Source organism: Eulemur rufifrons, chromosome 21 (assembly GCF_041146395.1).
Source record: "Eulemur rufifrons isolate Redbay chromosome 21, OSU_ERuf_1, whole genome shotgun sequence".
NCBI classification, from domain to species: Eukaryota; Metazoa; Chordata; class Mammalia; order Primates; family Lemuridae; genus Eulemur; species Eulemur rufifrons.
In genome coordinates this window covers 844,856-862,887 of record NC_091003.1, presented here as the reverse complement: position 1 = coordinate 862,887, position 18,032 = coordinate 844,856, and the positions used below count along the sequence as shown (strand labels likewise).

The 18,032-nt window shown below is 51.5% G+C and overlaps 1 protein-coding gene across 1 annotated transcript in view; it reads left to right on the top strand.

The window, feature by feature from the left end:
- The window catches only part of LOC138401820 (E1A-binding protein p400), a 100,822-nt gene extending 83,116 nt beyond the window's left edge, over nt 1-17,706 (top strand). Inside the window, exons 49-54 of the mRNA XM_069497418.1 lie at nt 753-971; nt 2,826-3,021; nt 3,370-3,494; nt 4,641-4,787; nt 13,763-13,840; nt 14,688-17,706. Of these exons, the coding sequence (XP_069353519.1) occupies nt 753-971; nt 2,826-3,021; nt 3,370-3,494; nt 4,641-4,787; nt 13,763-13,840; nt 14,688-14,960 (1,038 nt within the window). The 3' untranslated portion in view covers nt 14,961-17,706. The remainder of the gene's footprint in view (nt 1-752; nt 972-2,825; nt 3,022-3,369; nt 3,495-4,640; nt 4,788-13,762; nt 13,841-14,687) is intronic.
- Nucleotides 17,707-18,032: the final 326 nt, after the last annotated feature.

Here is an 18,032-nt window from a genome sequence, read left to right as displayed (position 1 = left end):
GGAGTCCCACGGGCAGTGCCAAGTTAGAGAGCTGCTGTGCTCAGGAGCTTCTGGGCCCGGCAGAGGCAGACTGTCCAGCAGGCGGGTGAGGCTGCGGCCCCCGCCCGACACCCCCGGTGCCGTCTCACTCTCCCGAGTCGGCCGCCCCGAGACCCCAGTGGCTTCACGCAAATCCTCATCTCGTGGAGCTGCCAGGAGTCCCGCTTGGCTGTCCCTCGCCTGTCCCTCTGTCCACTGCTCCCTTTCCTCGTCACGCTCAGAGTCGTTTTCATGTCCAGCATGTAGGAGATCTGACGGTTGTCAGCAGCTCAGCGTACATTTTCTTAGAAAGAAAAGAAATGTATTTTTTAAAATATTTTTTAATTAGTATTTTGATATTTTGATGTTTTTACTTTTTTTTAAAGACATGGGACTTATTAAATAAGTTTTTTATTTAACTTGTTTACTAATAAATAAGTTTGATGGTCCTACAGCTTTCAGTTGGCTTGCTGTGAGAGATAAGAACCTAGAAATTTTGCTATGAACTTGCCTTTCAGAACCACTGTTTCCAGTTCTCATTGATGAAATGCTAATTTTTAGTAAATGAACACTTGAAAGCGTTGGAAAGGCCCCCGGGGCTGGTTTGCGTATGTTAGCAGGCGTTTACTTTGGTGTTTAGCGGGCAGTAGGGGAGTAACTTAAGGTCAAGATATATAATTGAAAGACTGGAATACAGTCAATGTTGAAGAGAAGATGCTTTGTTTGGGCTTTAGGACCACCTCATCAAAATGCAGAAGCAGAAGCTGCAGCTGCCCCCGCAGCCCCCGCCGCCGCAGGCCCAGCCGGGGCCCCCGCAGCCGCCGGCACAGGTGCAGGTGCAGCCGCCGCAGCCCCCGCAGCAGCAGAGCCCCCAGCTCACCACGGTCGCAGCCCCGCGGCCCGGAGCCCTGCTCACAGGCACCACCGTGGCCAACCTGCAGGTGGCCCGGCTCGTAAGTCCCAGTTCCTGTTTGTTTTCCAAAAGCGGCGTCTCTTCACGTTTTAACTGAACTGTCACTGTGTGTGCAGGAGCGTGTTAGGTGTCACGGCTGACTTATGAGTGAAGCATGATGACTCCACGTGGCGGCTCATGCCTTTAATCCCAGCACTTTGGGAGGCCGAGGCGGGGGGGATCGCCTGAGGCCAGGAGTTCAACAGCCTGGACTCAGCAACATAGTGTGACCCCATCTCCACAAAAAATAGAAAAAAATTAGCCAGGCTTGGTGGCGCCTGTAGTCCCAGCTATGGGCAGGAGGATCCCTTGAGCCCAGGGGGTGGAGGCTGCAGGGAGCTATGATGATGCCACTGCACTCCAGCCTGGAGTGCAGAGCGAGACCCTATCTCCCAAAAAATAAATAAATAAAATAAAATAAAACGAGGGAAACGTGAGCTGGGATCTTTCTCCTAAGAACTTAAGTTCCTGGAGAGGGTGCAATTGCTCCCATGGGAACATTTGACAGCAGCACTTCCCAGAGCTGGTTAAGGCGTCACAAGCTTCTCAGGGACCAGACGCTGGGGCAGTGGGCAGTGAGCACGTCGTGGGGGATGGGGGGTCAGCACAGTGTCCCGGGCACCCCTGCTGCCGTGGCGCAGAGGCAGGGCCGAGGGCGCCGTGCAGGGCAGCGGCAGGCAGGAGTGGGAGGTCCCAAGCCCCAGGCGGCTCACAGGAGCCTACTCTGTGGGCAGGGAGAGCACGTGGAGAGTTTACAGTAGGGAGAGCAGCAAGGTGTCTGGGAAGACTGACACTCGGCGGGCGTCAGCGTCCTGGGGCCAGGTACCCCACAGCAGGGCGACCAGAGCCTGGTAGAAGCAGATGAGAAACCACAGAAAGAAGCTTGGCTTCACCTGTGTTCACACAGACTCGCATTCAGAGGAGGAGAGTGGGAACACCTAGGAGTGGCTGGGTGCAGCCAGGGGCTCGCCGAACAGGAACCCAGGGCCTTTCTGGAGGGGATTTTGGTAACTGAGCTGTAGAGACCGGCACACTGTCAGACTCAGCGGCCCGATGTACCACGTCCTGGAGAAGGACTAGAGCAAGCTTGAGTTCAGCAATGTGAGAGGAAGTTAAGTGTCCATCACCAACAAGTTCATTAAATCAGTTACAGAGCAAACAATGGAATCTTAAGCAGCTTGGAAACTGATTATTGTAAAAGGAAGACTAAATAGCTGTAATTCAGCCCGTTTTTACATTGTTTCACAGCAAGCCCCAGAGACGAACAATGGCCAGGAGCTGAATACCAGAGTTAATGTTCACATATGGGTCATTCTAGGAGTATGGGCCATTTTTACTTTCCTCCTTGCATTTTCTCAGGGTATCTCAGTTTCTGTATGTATAAAAATAGACCTGTTTCCATTTCCCTTTTTAAAAATCTAATTTAAGGTAAGTGCTTGGCGGCGGGGCCCTCGGTAAGCAGGAGGCAGCAGCATCCCACAGGGCTGCAGGCGGGAGTTAGGCAGTAGTTTTGGGGTGAGGGCGGTGGGCTGCTCCCCAGTGCAGGCTGAGGGGACCCCCCAGGGCCTCTGCAGGAAGCAGGGCGGATCCGCCCGCGGAGAGGCCTGTCTCTGCTGTTCCCATCTGAGCACCCCCAGGGCTAGCTCCTGCTCGAGCCCACCCGGGGCGCTGTGGTGGTGGGTTCGGAGGGGCGGGGGGCCAGCCTTGCCTCGCTGTGCCCGTAGCATGCGAGTCACCGCGTTCTCGTCAGTGCCACGGCTCTTTTGCCACGGCCTGAGCTCTTGTGGGGAAGTGTTTGGACAGACACACAATACCCTCAGTTTCTCTGGACTCTGCTGTTCTTTCTGTCCTGTAGACCCGGGTTCCCGCTTCTCAGCTGCAGGCGCCAGGGCAGATGCAAGCCCAGGCGCCCCAACCTGCGCAGGTGGCCTTGGCGAAGCCTCCTGTCGTGTCCGTGCCGGCGGCCGTGGTTTCCTCTCCGGGGGTCACGACCCTGCCCATGAACGTCGCGGGGATCAGCGTGGCCATCGGGCAGCCGCAGAAAGCAGCAGGTGCCTGCCCTCCCCCTCGCGCCTTCTCTGGGGCGTCTTCGCTGTGTCCTGACTCGGCCCCCTCCACGCACGGCGTGTGTGTTTCTGTGTCAAGCCTCTCAGAGGTTTCCAAGTACATGTTTTGGTCCTGAAGTTAACCACCGGCATTCTCAAATTTCCATATTTTTATTTAAGTGTAATCTTTGAACCCAGAAACTTTTTAAGTGTATCTGAGGGCTGGCGCCGTCTCCGTGCGGTTTTGCATTTCATAGTTTTCTGTACGGAGGCGAGTCAGTCTGAACAGACTGGTGAGCCGTGGGCTCCCTCCCTGGCGTGGAGCTGGGACTGAGCCCGCCTTGGTGCCTGCAGGGCAGACGGTGGTGGCCCAGCCGGTGCACGTCCAGCAGCTGCTGAAGCTGAAGCAGCAGGCTGTCCAGCCGCAGAAGGCCATCCAGCCGCAGGTGGCCCAGGGCCCCGCAGCCGTGCAGCAGAAGGTACGGGGTCTCTGCCGGGGCGGGCCTGGTCCTCAGGGAGCACTCGGGTTTCTGAGCACGGCTCTGAGGGTGGATGTGCTAGTGTGGTCGTTGTTGGGTGTCTCCTTCCTTTCAAAATTCAGTGCTGCTATCTGAGGACGGGGCCTGGAGCAGCTGGGGTGTGGTGAGGACGTGTGGGCGTGGGGTGGGGGCCTGCGTGGACCGTGGTGAACCTGGGTGCGGTGTTGCAGGCCCAGGCAGGCAGGTGCAGCCCACTGGGGCTGCGGGACTCCTGGGCAAGGCCTGGGATGCCACCTCCTTTGTCTCCGGGCGGGGAGCCTGGCAGGGAGCCACCCTGGCCTGCGCCAGGAGGGGAGGGGAGAGAGGGCGTGCCGCCTGCAGGGATGGGGCCCTGCAGACAGCCCCCACCCCTGCTGAAACGTCTGGGCCCTGAGCCGGTGCCACGGCCGCTCAGAGCAAGCGCTGCGTTTATGGGCACGAGGGAGGTGCTGCTGTGAGGTGTCTCCGCCTCCAGGGGCTTCCCCTCGTGACACCTGGTTTGTCATGTCCAGCTGTGGACTCCTGTGGCTCCCGGTGGCCGTGAGCCAGCCCTCCTGCTGCGGGTTTGGTGGTTCTGGCTTCTAGGCCGGCACTGGAACACGGGCTCTGACGCGGACACAGCAGTCGCTGTGGTGCCCGGCAGAGAAAACTAGGAATTAGACTTCACAGCAAAAGTTTTACACCCGGGTTTGTCACCCATTGTGTTAAATATTTCCTTGGTGTCTGTCAGATTAAGTCAGATTTGAGAAACTGTGACCGAGGTCAGTCATCTACTGCACAGACCTGCACCAGGTGCTGTGGAGGTGTCACGGTGAACCCCCACAGGCGGGCACAGAGCTCCCAGCCTGGCGCCAGGCGGAGGGGCACTCCCTGAGGAGCTGGCCGAGAGGAAGGCCATCGTGGCTGCGTGGGCCGAGCCGGCCTGGAGGAGGGGCAGTGGGGGCAGGGCAGGGGCAGGTGGGCGGGCCGCAGTGCCTGTCTGGAGGCCTGTGTGCAGGTGCCGGGTCCTGCGCCGAGGGCTCCTGAGGAGCGGGAGGTGGTCGCCGAAGGTTCTGAGCGGGGCCGCGGTTGTTGCTGGCTCTAACCCTCAGCGTCCCTTTTCCCCAGATAACGGCACAGCAGATCGCGGCTCAGGGCCCGCAGCAGAAGGTCACCTATGCCACCCAGCCAGCCCTTAAGACCCAGTTTCTCACCACGCCCATCTCCCAGGCCCAGAAACTGGCCGGGACGCAGCAGGTGCAGACCCAAATCCAGGTGAGCACGGCAGGCTGGAGCCAGGGGAGCCAGGCTTCGTGTGTGGTGAGGCACGGCACGTGGGCGGGAGGGGCCAGGTGTGAAGATGAGGATGATTCGAGCACCCTGGACGCTGCCCAGGCGAGGAAACACCACATGCCCCTCTCCTCCGCCGGGGTGGCCGGGGTCCCCTGGCGTTGCTGCCAGCTTTGCCATCACGTGTCACTGCGTGGTGGGTGGCCAACTCAGCTGTGCGTGGTGAAAGTCTTAGCATCATAGACTCACATCGCGTGGTGTGTGGCAACTGCCTCCCTCTCGGAGCGTGTTTGGGAGAAGCCCCGGGGCTTTGCATATGTCACTCGCCGTGTGGGTGGCTCCCTCTGAGCAGCGAGTGCCGTCCGCCTGTCTGGGGCGCAGGTGCAGGGCGCGTGGGGCGGAATCGCATGTCCAGCGGTTTCCAGAGCGCGGGGGGACCTGGCAGGTCTGCTGCGGTTTTGTCTTTGCCTCCCGGAGGTCAGTCCTGGGCCGGCTGCAGCAGACTCCCCGTGTGGCGGCCCATCCTCTCCCCTGACAGTCTTCCAGGGAACGGGATTTCCTAAGCCTCGGCTGTGGGAGGTGCCAGTCTTTCCGTTTCTGGGTAGAGCTGCTTGTGTCTTGCTTAGGAAATCCCTCCCGGAGTTGTGGCGTTGGCTTCCTGTATTTCCTTCTGAAGGCTTTGTAATTCTGCTTTCTCGTTTAGGTCTTTGTCCTCTTGGAATTGGTTTTTGCATATGACACAAAAATAGGAATTCAGTTTAATTTGCCGTACGAATACTGTGTTGTTTTCAGCCCTGTTTACAGTCCATTCTTTCCCCCAGTGGTCCCGTGGGGTTCTGTCGGGGCTCTGTGCCAGCCGCACCCCCCTCAGTGCCCGTCCTCCCCTCCCCGTCCCGACTGCTCTGGCAACGCGGCCAGGCCTGGTGCCAGGGGGCACGTCCCCCCCAAGCCCTCTGCGGGGCAGTCGGGGCTGATCTGAGCTTTGCACATCCTGTCGACAAAATCGGCTCATGGAGTTTGTACACTAATGTGGAAACTTGGCGTTTTTGTTAGAATTGCAGTGATTCTATGGATCAGTTTGGGGAGAGCTGACGTCCTTACAGTCTTGGCGTCAGATTCACCAACATGATGTGTCTTTTGTTACTTGAGACTTTAATGCTTTAATTAAGCTTTTTAATTTTTTCCATAGAAGTCTTATATGTTAGAATTATTCTTACGTAATCAGTATTTTTGGACGCTTTTGTAAATAATAGATTTTAAGTTTCCATTTTCTGTCTGGTTGTACGTTATTGTACATTGATTTTTTTATTTTGGCAACCTCGGTGGATTCTTATTTGAATGGTTTAGCTGTAGGGTTTTTGCGTTTTCTTTGTGTGCAGTTCTGTCATCTGTGAACGATGACAGTCTGCTTCTTCCGTTCCTCCTCACACCTCTTCTCTTGCCTTGTTGTGGTGTCTGGGACCTGCAGGACAGTGGCCAGCAGAAGTGGCCAGACAGAAGCGGAAGTGTGATGTTTGCTGCAAGTGTTTTTGTTTTAATCACCCTTCAATGAGAGTAACAAAATTCTGATTGATTTAGGTTATTAAGTATGAAATGTCCGATTTCTTAAAGTGCTAAGTTTGATGGTATCTCTGACATTTTACTTTGACACTTCTTATTTTATTTTTATTGTGAATATTTATGTTTACTCCTTAGTCTTTCAAACACACAGTTTGGCTTGTGATTATCTTTCAAAGTTTTTTTAGAGCAATTTTTGTGAAACCATGGGTAAGTCAAAAATTTGTGTTATTTCGAATATGAGTTCCATCGTGGAACCAGTGCAGCTCAGACAACTCGAAATATCAACGAAGTGTTGGGGAAGGATGTGGCTAATGAACGCACAGTACGTCGATGGTTTGAGAAGTTCTGTTCTGGTGATTTTAATCTTGAAATTGAGCCACGTGGGCGACCTGAGACCAAGGGGCTAATGATGAGCTGAAAGCTGTAGTGGAAGCGAATCCAGCTCAACCTACGTGGGAATTAGCAGCAAGGTTTGACGATACTATCCCAACAGTATTGGACAATTTGAATCAAATTGGCAAGGTAAAGAAGCTGCACAGATGGGTTCCGCACGACTTAGACGAGCATCGGAAGAGAAACCCTCTGGAAGCTTGCCTTGCTGCCACGCCATCAAGGTGAACCATTTCTACACCATATTGTCATGTGTGATGAAAGGTGGATTCTCTTTGACAATTGCGAGCGTTCGGCACAATGGTTGGGTAAAGGTGAAGTGCTGAAACACAGTCCAAAACCAAATATTCATCAAAAAAAGCTAATGGTGTGTGTTCGGTGTCCAGCACTGGCATTATCCACTACAGCTTCATGAAAACTGGTCAATGAATTACAACAGATGTCTACTGCAACCAATTAGATGAAATAGTGAGGATGCTTGCGATTAAGCAGCCAAGATTGGTCAATAGAGACAGGCCAATCTTCTTGCAAGACCACGTCAAAAAAAACAGTGCTGTTCAAACTACCGAAACCGTCATCCACTGTGTTCACCAGACCTTGCACCAACTGACCACCGCTTCTTCCAGGCTTTGGGCCCTTCTTGCAAGGAAAACTATTCCATTCTCAAGTAGCTGTGGAAAATGCCTTTTGTGATTTCACTGCCACTGGCTCTCCACGCTTCCTCGCTGCTGGCATAAACAGCTACCGTTAAGATGGCAAAACTGTGTCAATGGTCTAGGCACATACTTTGATGAATTGTATTGCTTCTTCTTTGAGATATAATAAACGAAATTTTTGATTCTAAATCAGACATTTCATATTTAATGACCTAATAGTTTGCTAGAAGTTTTTGTTTATTTTTGTTATAGTGTTTTTTGTCTTGTTTAAAAAGCATCTGTACACATTCCCTCCCCGGACATCTCCTGCCTCGAGGCTTTAAGGACTGTGTAGGTGCTAATGATGCCCACCTTTATACTTGCAGCTGATCACTGTGCTCAATCCCAGATTCTTAATCCTAATTGCCTTTTACAGTTCCACGGAGATGTCTGAACCCTCAGGCCTGAGGTGTGCACACCTGAACTGCTCCATGGAGATGTCTCGTCTCTCAGGTGTGCACACCTGAACTGCTCCATGGAGATGTCTCATCTGTCAGGTGTGCACACCTGAACTGCTCCATGGAGATGTCTCGTCTCTCAGGTGTGCACACCTGAACTGCTGCATGGAGTTGTCTTAGCTTTCAGGTGTACACACCTGAACTGCTGCATGGAGATGTCTCATCTGTCAGGTGTGCACACCTGAACTGCTGCATGGAGTTGTCTTAGGTGTCAGGTGTGCACACCTGAACTGCTACACGGAGATGTCTTAGGTGTCAGGTGTGCACACCCGAACTGCTCCGTGGAGCTGTCTCGTCTGTCAGGTGTGCACACCTGAACTGCTCCATGGAGCTGTCTCGTCTGTCAGGTGTGCACACGGGAACTGTTCCCATGGAGCTGGCTCATCCCTCAGGTGTGCACACCTGAACTGCTCCATGGAGCTGTCTCGTCTCTCAGGTGTGCACACGGGAACTGTTCCCATGGAGCTGGCTCATCCCTCAGGTGTGCACACCTGAACTGCTCCATGGAGCTGTCTCGTCTCTCAGGTGGGCACACGGGAACTGTTCCCATGGAGCTGGCTCATCCCTCAGGTGTGCACACCTGAACTGCTCCGTGGAGCTGTCTCGTCTGTCAGGTGTGCACACCTGAACTTGCTCCATGGAGCTGTCTCGTCTGTCAGGTGTGCACACCTGAACTTGCTCCATGGAGCTGTCTCATCTGTCAGGTGTGCACACCTGAACTGCTCCGTGGAGCTGTCTCGTCTCTCAGGTGGGCACACGGGAACTGTTCCCATGGAGCTGGCTCATCCCTCAGGTGTGCACACCTGAACTGCTCCGTGGAGCTGTCTCGTCTGTCTGGTGTGCACACTTGAACTTGCTCCATGGAGCTGGCTCATCCCTCAGGTGTGCACACCTGAACTGCTCCATGGAGCTGTCTCGTCTGTCAGGTGTGCACACGGGAACTGTTCCATGGAGCTGGCTCATCCCTCAGGTGTGCACACCTGAACTGCTCCGTGGAGCTGTCTCGTCTGTCAGGTGTGCACACCTGAACTTGCTCCATGGAGCTGTCTCGTCTGTCAGGTGTGCACACCTGAACTTGCTCCATGGAGCTGTCTCATCTGTCAGGTGTGCACACCTGAACTGCTCCGTGGAGCTGTCTCGTCTCTCAGGTGGGCACACGGGAACTGTTCCCATGGAGCTGGCTCATCCCTCAGGTGTGCACACCTGAACTGCTCCGTGGAGCTGTCTTGTCTGTCTGGTGTGCACACCTGAACTTGCTCCATGGAGCTGGCTCATCCCTCAGGTGTGCACACCTGAACTGCTCCATGGAGCTGTCTCGTCTGTCAGGTGTGCACACGGGAACTGTTCCCATGGAGCTGTCTCGTCTCTCAGGTGTGCACACCTGAACTGCTCCATGGAGCTGTCTCGTCTCTCAGGTGGGCACACGGGAACTGTTCCCATGGAGCTGGCTCATCCCTCAGGTGTGCACACCTGAACTGCTCCATGGAGCTGTCTCGTCTCTCAGGTGGGCACACGGGAACTGTTCCCATGGAGCTGGCTCATCCCTCAGGTGTGCACACCTGAACTGCTCCGTGGAGCTGTCTCGTCTCTCAGGTGTGCACACCTGAACTGCTCCATGGAGCCGTCTCGTCTCTCAGGTGGGCACACGGGAACTGTTCCCATGGAGCTGGCTCATCCTCAGGTGTGCACATTTGAACTGTTCCTTCCAAAGGCATCTGGCTCAGGAAGGGCAGCTTGGACTCTGTAGAGCTTTGTCCTTTCTTGGGCAACCTCTGCATTCGTTTCATTTCTTTGTCTTACACTCCAGCCCATGGGCGATACTGTAGGCTTACCTTCTGGAAGACATCCAGAACAACCACTTTCTGTTGCCACCAACACCTCACCCGCTCCCCTTCCCCTGGGTGTTGCTGTCGCCCCTTCCTCCGCTGCCCACTCAGCACACTTTGCACGGTGCAGCCTGGGACCCCACTGCACGTGCTCACCGGTGCCCCCCAGCCTGCTCAGTGCCGTGTGCTCAGAGAGGATTCTCAGCTGTCCTCTGAGCCCCACTTCCTGGTCACCTTTCCTGCTCTCTTTGTTTCCATAACATCCCTTCAACACATACTGTGTAATTTACTTACTTTGTTCAGGTGTGTTTACCTCCTCCTTCATAAAGCGTGCCGTGGGCACAGGCTTCCCAGAGGCTGCCAGCACCGTGGATACACGGAGTGTGAAGTTCATCTGGGATTTTCTCCAGACGTGCTAGTGTAATGGGCTGTTGCCGTGGAACGTTCGAACACTGACTCACCCTTGCGTTCTGGGGTGGCGCCCTGCGCCCTGCGGCATTTGTCTCCCTCGTGCGTGGGTCAGTTTAGTTCACTGCTGCTTTGTGTGTTTGCGTCACGGCTTCTGGCGATGCTGCCTCTGACTTCTGTGCTGCACTTCACTGGTCGGGGTTTTTACTTTCTTTCCTTTGCTTCTTTTGAGTTTATTTTGCTACTTGTTTTCCTAACGTGTTAAGATGGAGCACCACTTGAGCTCTCTTCACAACTGTTATTATTTGGGCTTCCTTCAGTCCTAAGTATTTTTGAGTTTCCGTTTTGATTTCTTTTTTGCTGCCTGGGTTCTTATTTCCAGGTGAGTTTTTCTAGTTGTCTTTTATTACTGACTTTGAAAAGTCACTGTTGTATTTGCTGTCAGAGAGTGAGGTCTGAGCAATTTCAGTCTTCGAAATGTGAAACTGGCAGTATGGTCCAAATTAAAGTTAGCTTTTACAGCCGTTCTGTGTCCTTCCCGAGCAGTCTGCAGGGTGGGTGCAGGGTGGGACCTCTCTCTCTCGCTGAGGCAGGTTTGCTGCCTGTGCTGTGCCGCACGGTGCCAGTTACTGAGAGAGGGGCCTTTACATCTCCCGTTGTGATCATACCTGCATCTGTTTCTCCTTACATTTCCTTCTAGTTTGCTTTATATATTAGAAGGCTTATTATGAGCTACATGTGGGTTTATCTGTTTGAGTTTTGTTATTTGGAAGTGACCCTCATTATCTTTGGTGACATCTTTGGTTGTTTAGCCTATTTTGCGTCAGATTAAGAAAGCTCTGCGCATCCGCTGTTAGAATTTTCTGATGTTTCCTTTTCCTCCTTTTACTGTCAGCCATTCTGTACGGTCACGTGTCACACTTACTACCGTAGACAGCGTGCAGTCAGACGCTGCTGCTCAGTCTCCCTTTCTGTCCTTATCTGAAACATTCGTCCAGTTATCTTTATGCAAGTACTGATTTATTTGAATTTTTTGTTTCCATTTTATTTGAACTTTCTGTTCTGCTTGTTCTATTTTCTCTTGCCTTCCTTTCTTGCCTTCTTTTGGGCCTTCTTTTCTTGTCTTTTCTTTTTTTGTCGTGCTGTTTTTGCACCTCTCCTAGTTTGAAAACTCTCAGTGCTCTCTCTGTTCTTTAAGTGGTTACCCTACAATTTCCACACACACTTCAAGTGTGGTGTTAGTGGCGTCTCTGCCTGTTCCTCGGCTGGTCTGTTCATCCGCCCGCACGTAGGTGCTGCTGTTAGCCTGCGTTTAGTTCTGTCCTTTTCGCCTCTGACTTCCCACGTGAGATGGCTTTCCTTCCGCTCGGCCGTCCTCTGGGATTTCCGTCAGTGTTGGAGAAGGCCTGTCTTTCACCGTCAAAAGTTCCTGAAAAGTAGCTTTGCTTCGTACAGAGCTCCAGGGTTACGTTTGTTTTCTTGGTAGGTCAGTGCTGTTGTCCCCTGGCTCTGGCTTTTGTTGCTGATGAGAAGCGAATGTCTGTCTGCCGCCACTTTGCGACGGCATCTGTCTTCCTCTCCCTCTGTGTTGAGACCTGGTCTTTGGTGCTCGGCAATTGCGCTCTGACACTGTGGTTTAGGGTTTGGTGGCTTCTTGAGTTTGGGGCTGACCTGTCACCAGTTTCGGAGATGACCAGCCACGGTTGGTTGGGGCTGGGGCTGCCCCCCCCCATGCTCCAAGTCTCTCAACGCCATTCATGTTCTCTGTTTCTCATCATGTCCTGCTGCATCCGAGTGACGTCTCCACTGTCCCCACGTCACGCATTCCCTTGGTTAGGTCTGATCTGCTCTTACCTTGTCTGTTGAATTTTTATTTTGATTATTATATATTTTTTATTTTTAGAAGTTCCCAGATCTGCTGGGTCTTTGTTCATAGCTTCGTGTTGTCGGGCCTCACAGCGTGCAGGTACTTTGTGTCTGATAATCTCTGTCTCAAGTTTGCTGCATGCGTTGTTTGTGGCTTCCGGTGAGTTCTACTTAAGGGCGTTCTTGCGGCCCGGGGCGAGGTGGGGTCTTGCTTCTGCTGGGCTCCTGTGGGTGCCGTCCGGACGTGCCGCTCGGCTTGTGGCTTGACGTTCTGGTGTCTCTCAGGCAATGTCCGTCGGGTCTCTAAACCTGTGTCTCCTTCTCCGGCCCCTGACCCTGCTACTGAGGCTCCAGGCAGGTGATTTCCTCACGGCCCCCTTTGGAGGAAGGGGGTGTGGTGCGGTCTTCGCAGCTTTTGGGAACCTTTATGGTGACAGTGTCTCCCTTCAGGATGGCCGCTGGGGGGCAGCCTGGGGCTCTCCCGTTAGCTCTTCCCTGAGAGTGGGGTCGTGTCCTGTTTGCTGTGCCCTGTGAGACCCCGAGGACCACGGTGCCAGGTCTCCCCGAGTGGCAGGTGCTCTTGGGCAAGGGCTGCAGAACATCTCTGCTCATTGCCTGGGATCCGCCTTTGCTTAGGTTTGGAACCGGCAGGCCCTTGCTCCTCGCAAGTTTCTCCGTGCATTTAAGTGTCTTCTTAGTATTTTACTGAAGCCGTCTCAGGATTTTCAGTGCTGTGCCCATCTCAGTCCTGGCCTGTCGTGGCCCCGAAACCAGCCTTGTGGTAGCTGGCGTATCCGTTTCCCATCAGCTCTGCAGTGACAACCGGGGCACTTCCCTTAGTGAATCCTATTCAAGTTTTTTTATTTTAAGTTGCAAAATAGTAACTAGTAAATGCTTTCTGATTAATTTTAATAATGAGAGCTAACATTTATTTGGAGCTTTGTCATTTATAAGTACATAATTTAATATTTTCCCCAGAATTATCTTGGGTAAGACTTACTTTCACCCCTATTCTATAAATAACAGAACCAAGCAAGGGGTGGGGCCGTCGGAGTCGGGGTCCCCCGCGGCCACACACGCAGGAGCCTGCCCTGCGTCCCTGGCACGGCTGGTCAGACACACGCGGCCCAGATCCTGGACTGTGTCAAGACAACAGGGGACGCAGGCAGCGAGATGTTTATAGAAAGTAGACATGGGGTGGAAAGTTTTGTTTTGTAAATGGTAAAATCTCAATCATGATTTTAAGAAAAAGGTAGGAAATTGATAAAATAACCACTCTTGAAATCTGGTGCATCTCCAGCCCAGGCTGCAGGGCGGTGGTCTGACCCAGGCTCCTCGCGCCAGCTTCACTTGCCGTCCACCCCACACACGGTGGCTCCGTCCCGGAGCAAGCGCAGCAGAGCCCTCTCGAACTCATGGGATGCTCAAATATTTAATTCCATCCTTAGTCTCATTCTCTCATATAAACTTGGAGCAATCTTTATTAAAATAAAAAATTATCTGAAGTGCGAGACCAAAAATAAGCTTAAATTACAAGTGATTGCAAATAGGGAGGCAGTCGTTGTTCACCGCTAAGGTGAGTAACTTGTTCTTAGTATTCCAGGTGAGCACACCCTGAGGATTGCTCCTTTGTGTCACCTGGTCTTTTTTTTTTTTTTTTTTTTTTTACATTAAGAACTGAGAAGAAAGGGGAGAAAATTCTCTTTCTGTGCACACAGTCCTGTGGATTCTACGTGTGGCTTTTTGTTTTGTCCAAGGTTGCAAAGCTCCCTCAAGTTGTCCAGCAGCAGACGCCCGTGGCCGGCATCCAGCAGGTGGCCTCTGCCTCCCAACAGGTAGGACGTGGGGACACACAGACCCAATCCACTTCACACTGCCCGAGTGAAGAGGATTCGTGGTTTTCATCCTGAGGAAGTAGAATGTTAATGATTAGAGAATCACTTTTGGTCTTCATGAGACACATAAAAACATTCACTTTGGAGGAAACACTTCATACTCTTTACGGGAGGGAAAAAACTGGCCGAGCATGCTCAGACTGCATGCCAGCTGTGCCGCAGGAGCCTCATCTTGTGCTCATGTCTAGGATCGTTCGCTCAACAGGAAATCTTAGCCATGTCCCACCCAGTAAGGACACGTCCCTGCGGTTTTAGAGCAGCCCAGACCTGAGAAAGCAGCCTGCTCTCTGCGACCTGTGGTCCCCAAGCAGAAGTGCTGTGAGAACCGTTGGCTTCACCTTCCCAGGAAAGTCGCCCTTCAGGCTCCGTCACTGTCCTCATTTGTGGCTACAAGATGTGACTGTGTAGCACAGTGCTTTAAAGTTAAAGAAATGCTTTAAAATTTTTTTATTTTTTTCAAAGTCACAGTGGCATATAAATTTTAAGAAACCAAATAGTGTTAAAAGCTTTACAACAATAACAAAATCAGCCCCCTGACCCAACTCTGACCCTTTTTCCCAAAGACATCTGGTTTTAGTCTAAAAGCAACAATATTTTCATTGTCCACTTTTGCTCAGTTAGAAAGCGGAGTTCACGTTTTGGTATGGCTGATAGTTCTTACGTGTCATAAAAGCACACCTGCTAGCGAAGTTGCTCAAACCCCTTCCCCGCCCCAGAGAATGTCCGCCGTCCTGTCCCTGGGCTGAGTGTTCTGGGCAACGTGTGTTTTCTGACTCTCTTGGCTCAGGCTTCTCCGCAGACCGTGACGCTCACGCAGGCCACAGCGGCCGGGCAGCAGGTGCAGGTGATCCCCGCGGTGACCGCGACAGCGCAGGTGGTCCAGCAGAAACTCATTCAGCAGCAAGTGGTGACTACGGCGTCCACCCCGATCCAGACCCCAGGGGTTCCAAACCCAGCCCAGGTGCCAGCCAGCTCTGATAGCCCAAGCCAGCAGCCCAAGTTACAAATGAGGGTCCCTGCCGTCAGGCTAAAGACTCCCACCAAACCCCCGTGCCAGTAGTCAGCCCGGCAGGGGCAGCCTCGTGGCCACGGCAAAGCTACCTTCCTCCCAGAGAACGCTGCGTTTATTCCTGACCCGGGGACAATGTCATGTGAGACAGTCAGCACTTGGAACGCTGCCGTTGAAGCAAAGTGGTGTAACCATTTTATTAAAACGCTCCTGCGCTGCAGGAAAAGGGATCCTTATCGAAGGCCCCTTCTCTGTATTATGGGACTAATTGAAAAAGGTACAGTAAGTTTTTATCTAAATCATTACCCCTTTTACTTTTTCCTGAAAAGCAATAGTACTGGGTTTTGAAAGCCATTTAGACTTTCCCTGTTGGTGTCTAGCATTTTGCACATTACAGAGACCGTTTGCAATGTGCAGTAAGCACACAGCAGGCTTTTTAAAGCTAAAACATGGTCTTGGATAGCGTGTGCCATAGTTTTGTTCTTTCTGCCTGACTGGAAAGCACACCATGTCCGCACGGAGGAGAAGCCTGTCCACAGTGAATCACCCGAGATCGGTTGTCATTCCAAAGAAGCCAGCGTGGTTTTTTCCTTCCCTCATAAAATGCGATCTAACTCCTGAGGGAAACGCCCAACACCCATCTAAATACATGGGACCTGCACCCAGCCGTGTTCAAGGGAAATTTTTTGCTGAATTTTCATTCCAGAGAGCAGCCAGTGTGGCCTTTCCGGGCCCCACCCTCTGTGTGACTCAGTGTGACTCGAAGGAAACGTGTGGACTGGTGCCCATCTCAGTGCCATCAGGACAGGTCCCCAGCTGTTAGACAAAGCTGTCGTGGACTGAGTGTGCTAACCAACTCCAGGGAACCTTGAGATGCTTCTGCTGTGGCCTGGTCTGAGCCGAGAGGACCACATGAGGGCCATGTTGTGGCAGATGTGACAGCTGAGTGCTGGGTGAGGGCGGGATGCATGTCACGGACACCTCCTTGCTGCCATGACTAGCCCAGGCTCGATCAGGGGAGCTGAGAAACCTTTGTCTAAGGTGGCCTGTTGGTGCATCTAGACGTGTTAACCACAGCAGTGGCCCTTCAGCTCCACCGTGCACGTGTGACATCAGGTTCTCTCAGACAGGTGAGCTCACTTGCGGTTCTGCCAGTCAAGTGGGAAGCCACCTGCACTGTTTGTGGGAGGGATGCTGTGGCGGGAAAAAGGGAAGCCCAGTGTTTCCTACTATTCTTGTTTTTGGTTTTTTTGTTTGTTTGTTTGTTTGTTTTACTGTGGCAAGACAGTGAACGCAGTCTTAGTGGGCTTGATTGGCTGATAATGTCTCCGTACCTTCAAGTTTTCACCAAAGCAAAAAGGTACATACCAAGTAACAGCCTCTGTGCTGTGTCTCTATTTTGGCCTATTTTACATTATGCGGTCCAGGAAATTAGGTTACATTAGGCTTTTGTATACTAAGTGTCAGTTTGGGCACAGTAAAGATTCTTAAATTATGTCTACTTGGTTTCCTCCCATTCTCACTTTAAGTGACATTAAGGAGCGTGTTGTCCTGCAGGTCTCGTGGACAGTAATGTGGCGGTGTTTAGTGAAGTCAACTGGGAGCTCACTTGTGAGCTCTTGATAAGGAATTTGGGAAAAAGTAAAAATCAAGTGTTGAAGAAACAGGGGATTTAACATTTCAGTTTACTGAACGTGTGAAAACAGAGCACTGTCTTCTATTTTCTTACAGCCGACCCGTTCACTCTGGTCTGGCCCGTGCTGTCCCGAGTGCAGCTCTCAGGGAGGCTGAGTGTACTTCCTGTCTGGTTCCCAGTGAAAGTTTTTACTCCTGGAATATATAGGAATCCTCTTTTTTGTCATTTCAATTTGTGCACCCTTTTCGCTTTTCTGTGTCCTTTCCAAAGCATTGGCCGTCTCCTTTCAGATGGTGATAAAATGTGGAGTGCGTTTAGTTTAGAATGTCTTAGACATGCTTGCCTAAATAAAAGTCCAAAAGTCCTCTGTTGATCTACAACACTAGAAGAGAATTTAGGAGCATTTCTCAACAAAAGGTTTTTAAGAGAGCAGAACTGGGATTCTGAGTATTTGCAGCGTGGAATTCCTGCCCCTGTCTTACTGTGCGAATGAAAAATGCGATCTAACTCCTGAGGGAAACTTTTGTCTCCAAAGTGTGTTTTCTTCAGCAGTTCCCAATACGTAGTATGGACAGAAGACATTTTTATTTTCATCACTCAGTGTAGTGACATCTAGATGTTACCATTGCCCTGAGTGGTACTCAGTACAGTCATTTAAGTAAAAATGCTCCCTCTATTCTGTTTTCTTGGCCTTTGTTTTAAAGGTTAAACTTTCTAATTTAAGAATTAAGTATGTGTTCAGGATGCTGTTGTCTAGGCCTTCTTGTGAATCAGGGTTCATACCGATAGGACGTGGAATGAGTCAGAATTTTCAGAACGTACAGTATAAAGGCAGCAGTCAAAACACTGTCAGAATTCTAATTGGCCACCGTGGAAACAGTTAACCCGGTTATTCTTTAAATAAGAGACATTAATTCTAGTGAAAGCCAGACTGTTTTTAAAACACCCAGTGGGAAGCAGAAGTTTGGATCCAAGCCCTTGTTCAGATTTGGTGCCTGATAAGGCGGGGGTTTTTCTTTTCGCAATCTTTATTATTATTTTTGTTAACTCTTGTACCCAGATAGCTGTTGTGTTTTAAAAGGAACAAGACTGAATTGTAAATACTTTGTAAACATAAGCATTTGTACTTGAATAGTAGGATGTTAGAGGGCACTGACACCCTACCAAACAGAAGGCATAATAAAATGACCTTTTTATATATTGTTTTGTTTTGTCTTTCATAAAAAACTAGTATTTAAGGTAAAATAAGGTGCTAGTTGTGTTTTCCATTTGTGTGAAGAAAAAACAAAACAAAAAGCAAAACAAGTAATGTTGGCGCAGAGGTTTTCTCTTGGCCCACTCCGTTAGTGGCTGTAGAAGGAACAGTGTGTGCCCAGGGGTCTTCCGAGAAAATCTTGTTGACAGAGTCCAAAGCCGCACGTGGAGGAAAGAACCGGTGCCAACCCATCCTTGGTGAGCTGCTGCCTTCACAGTGCCCATCTCTGTCC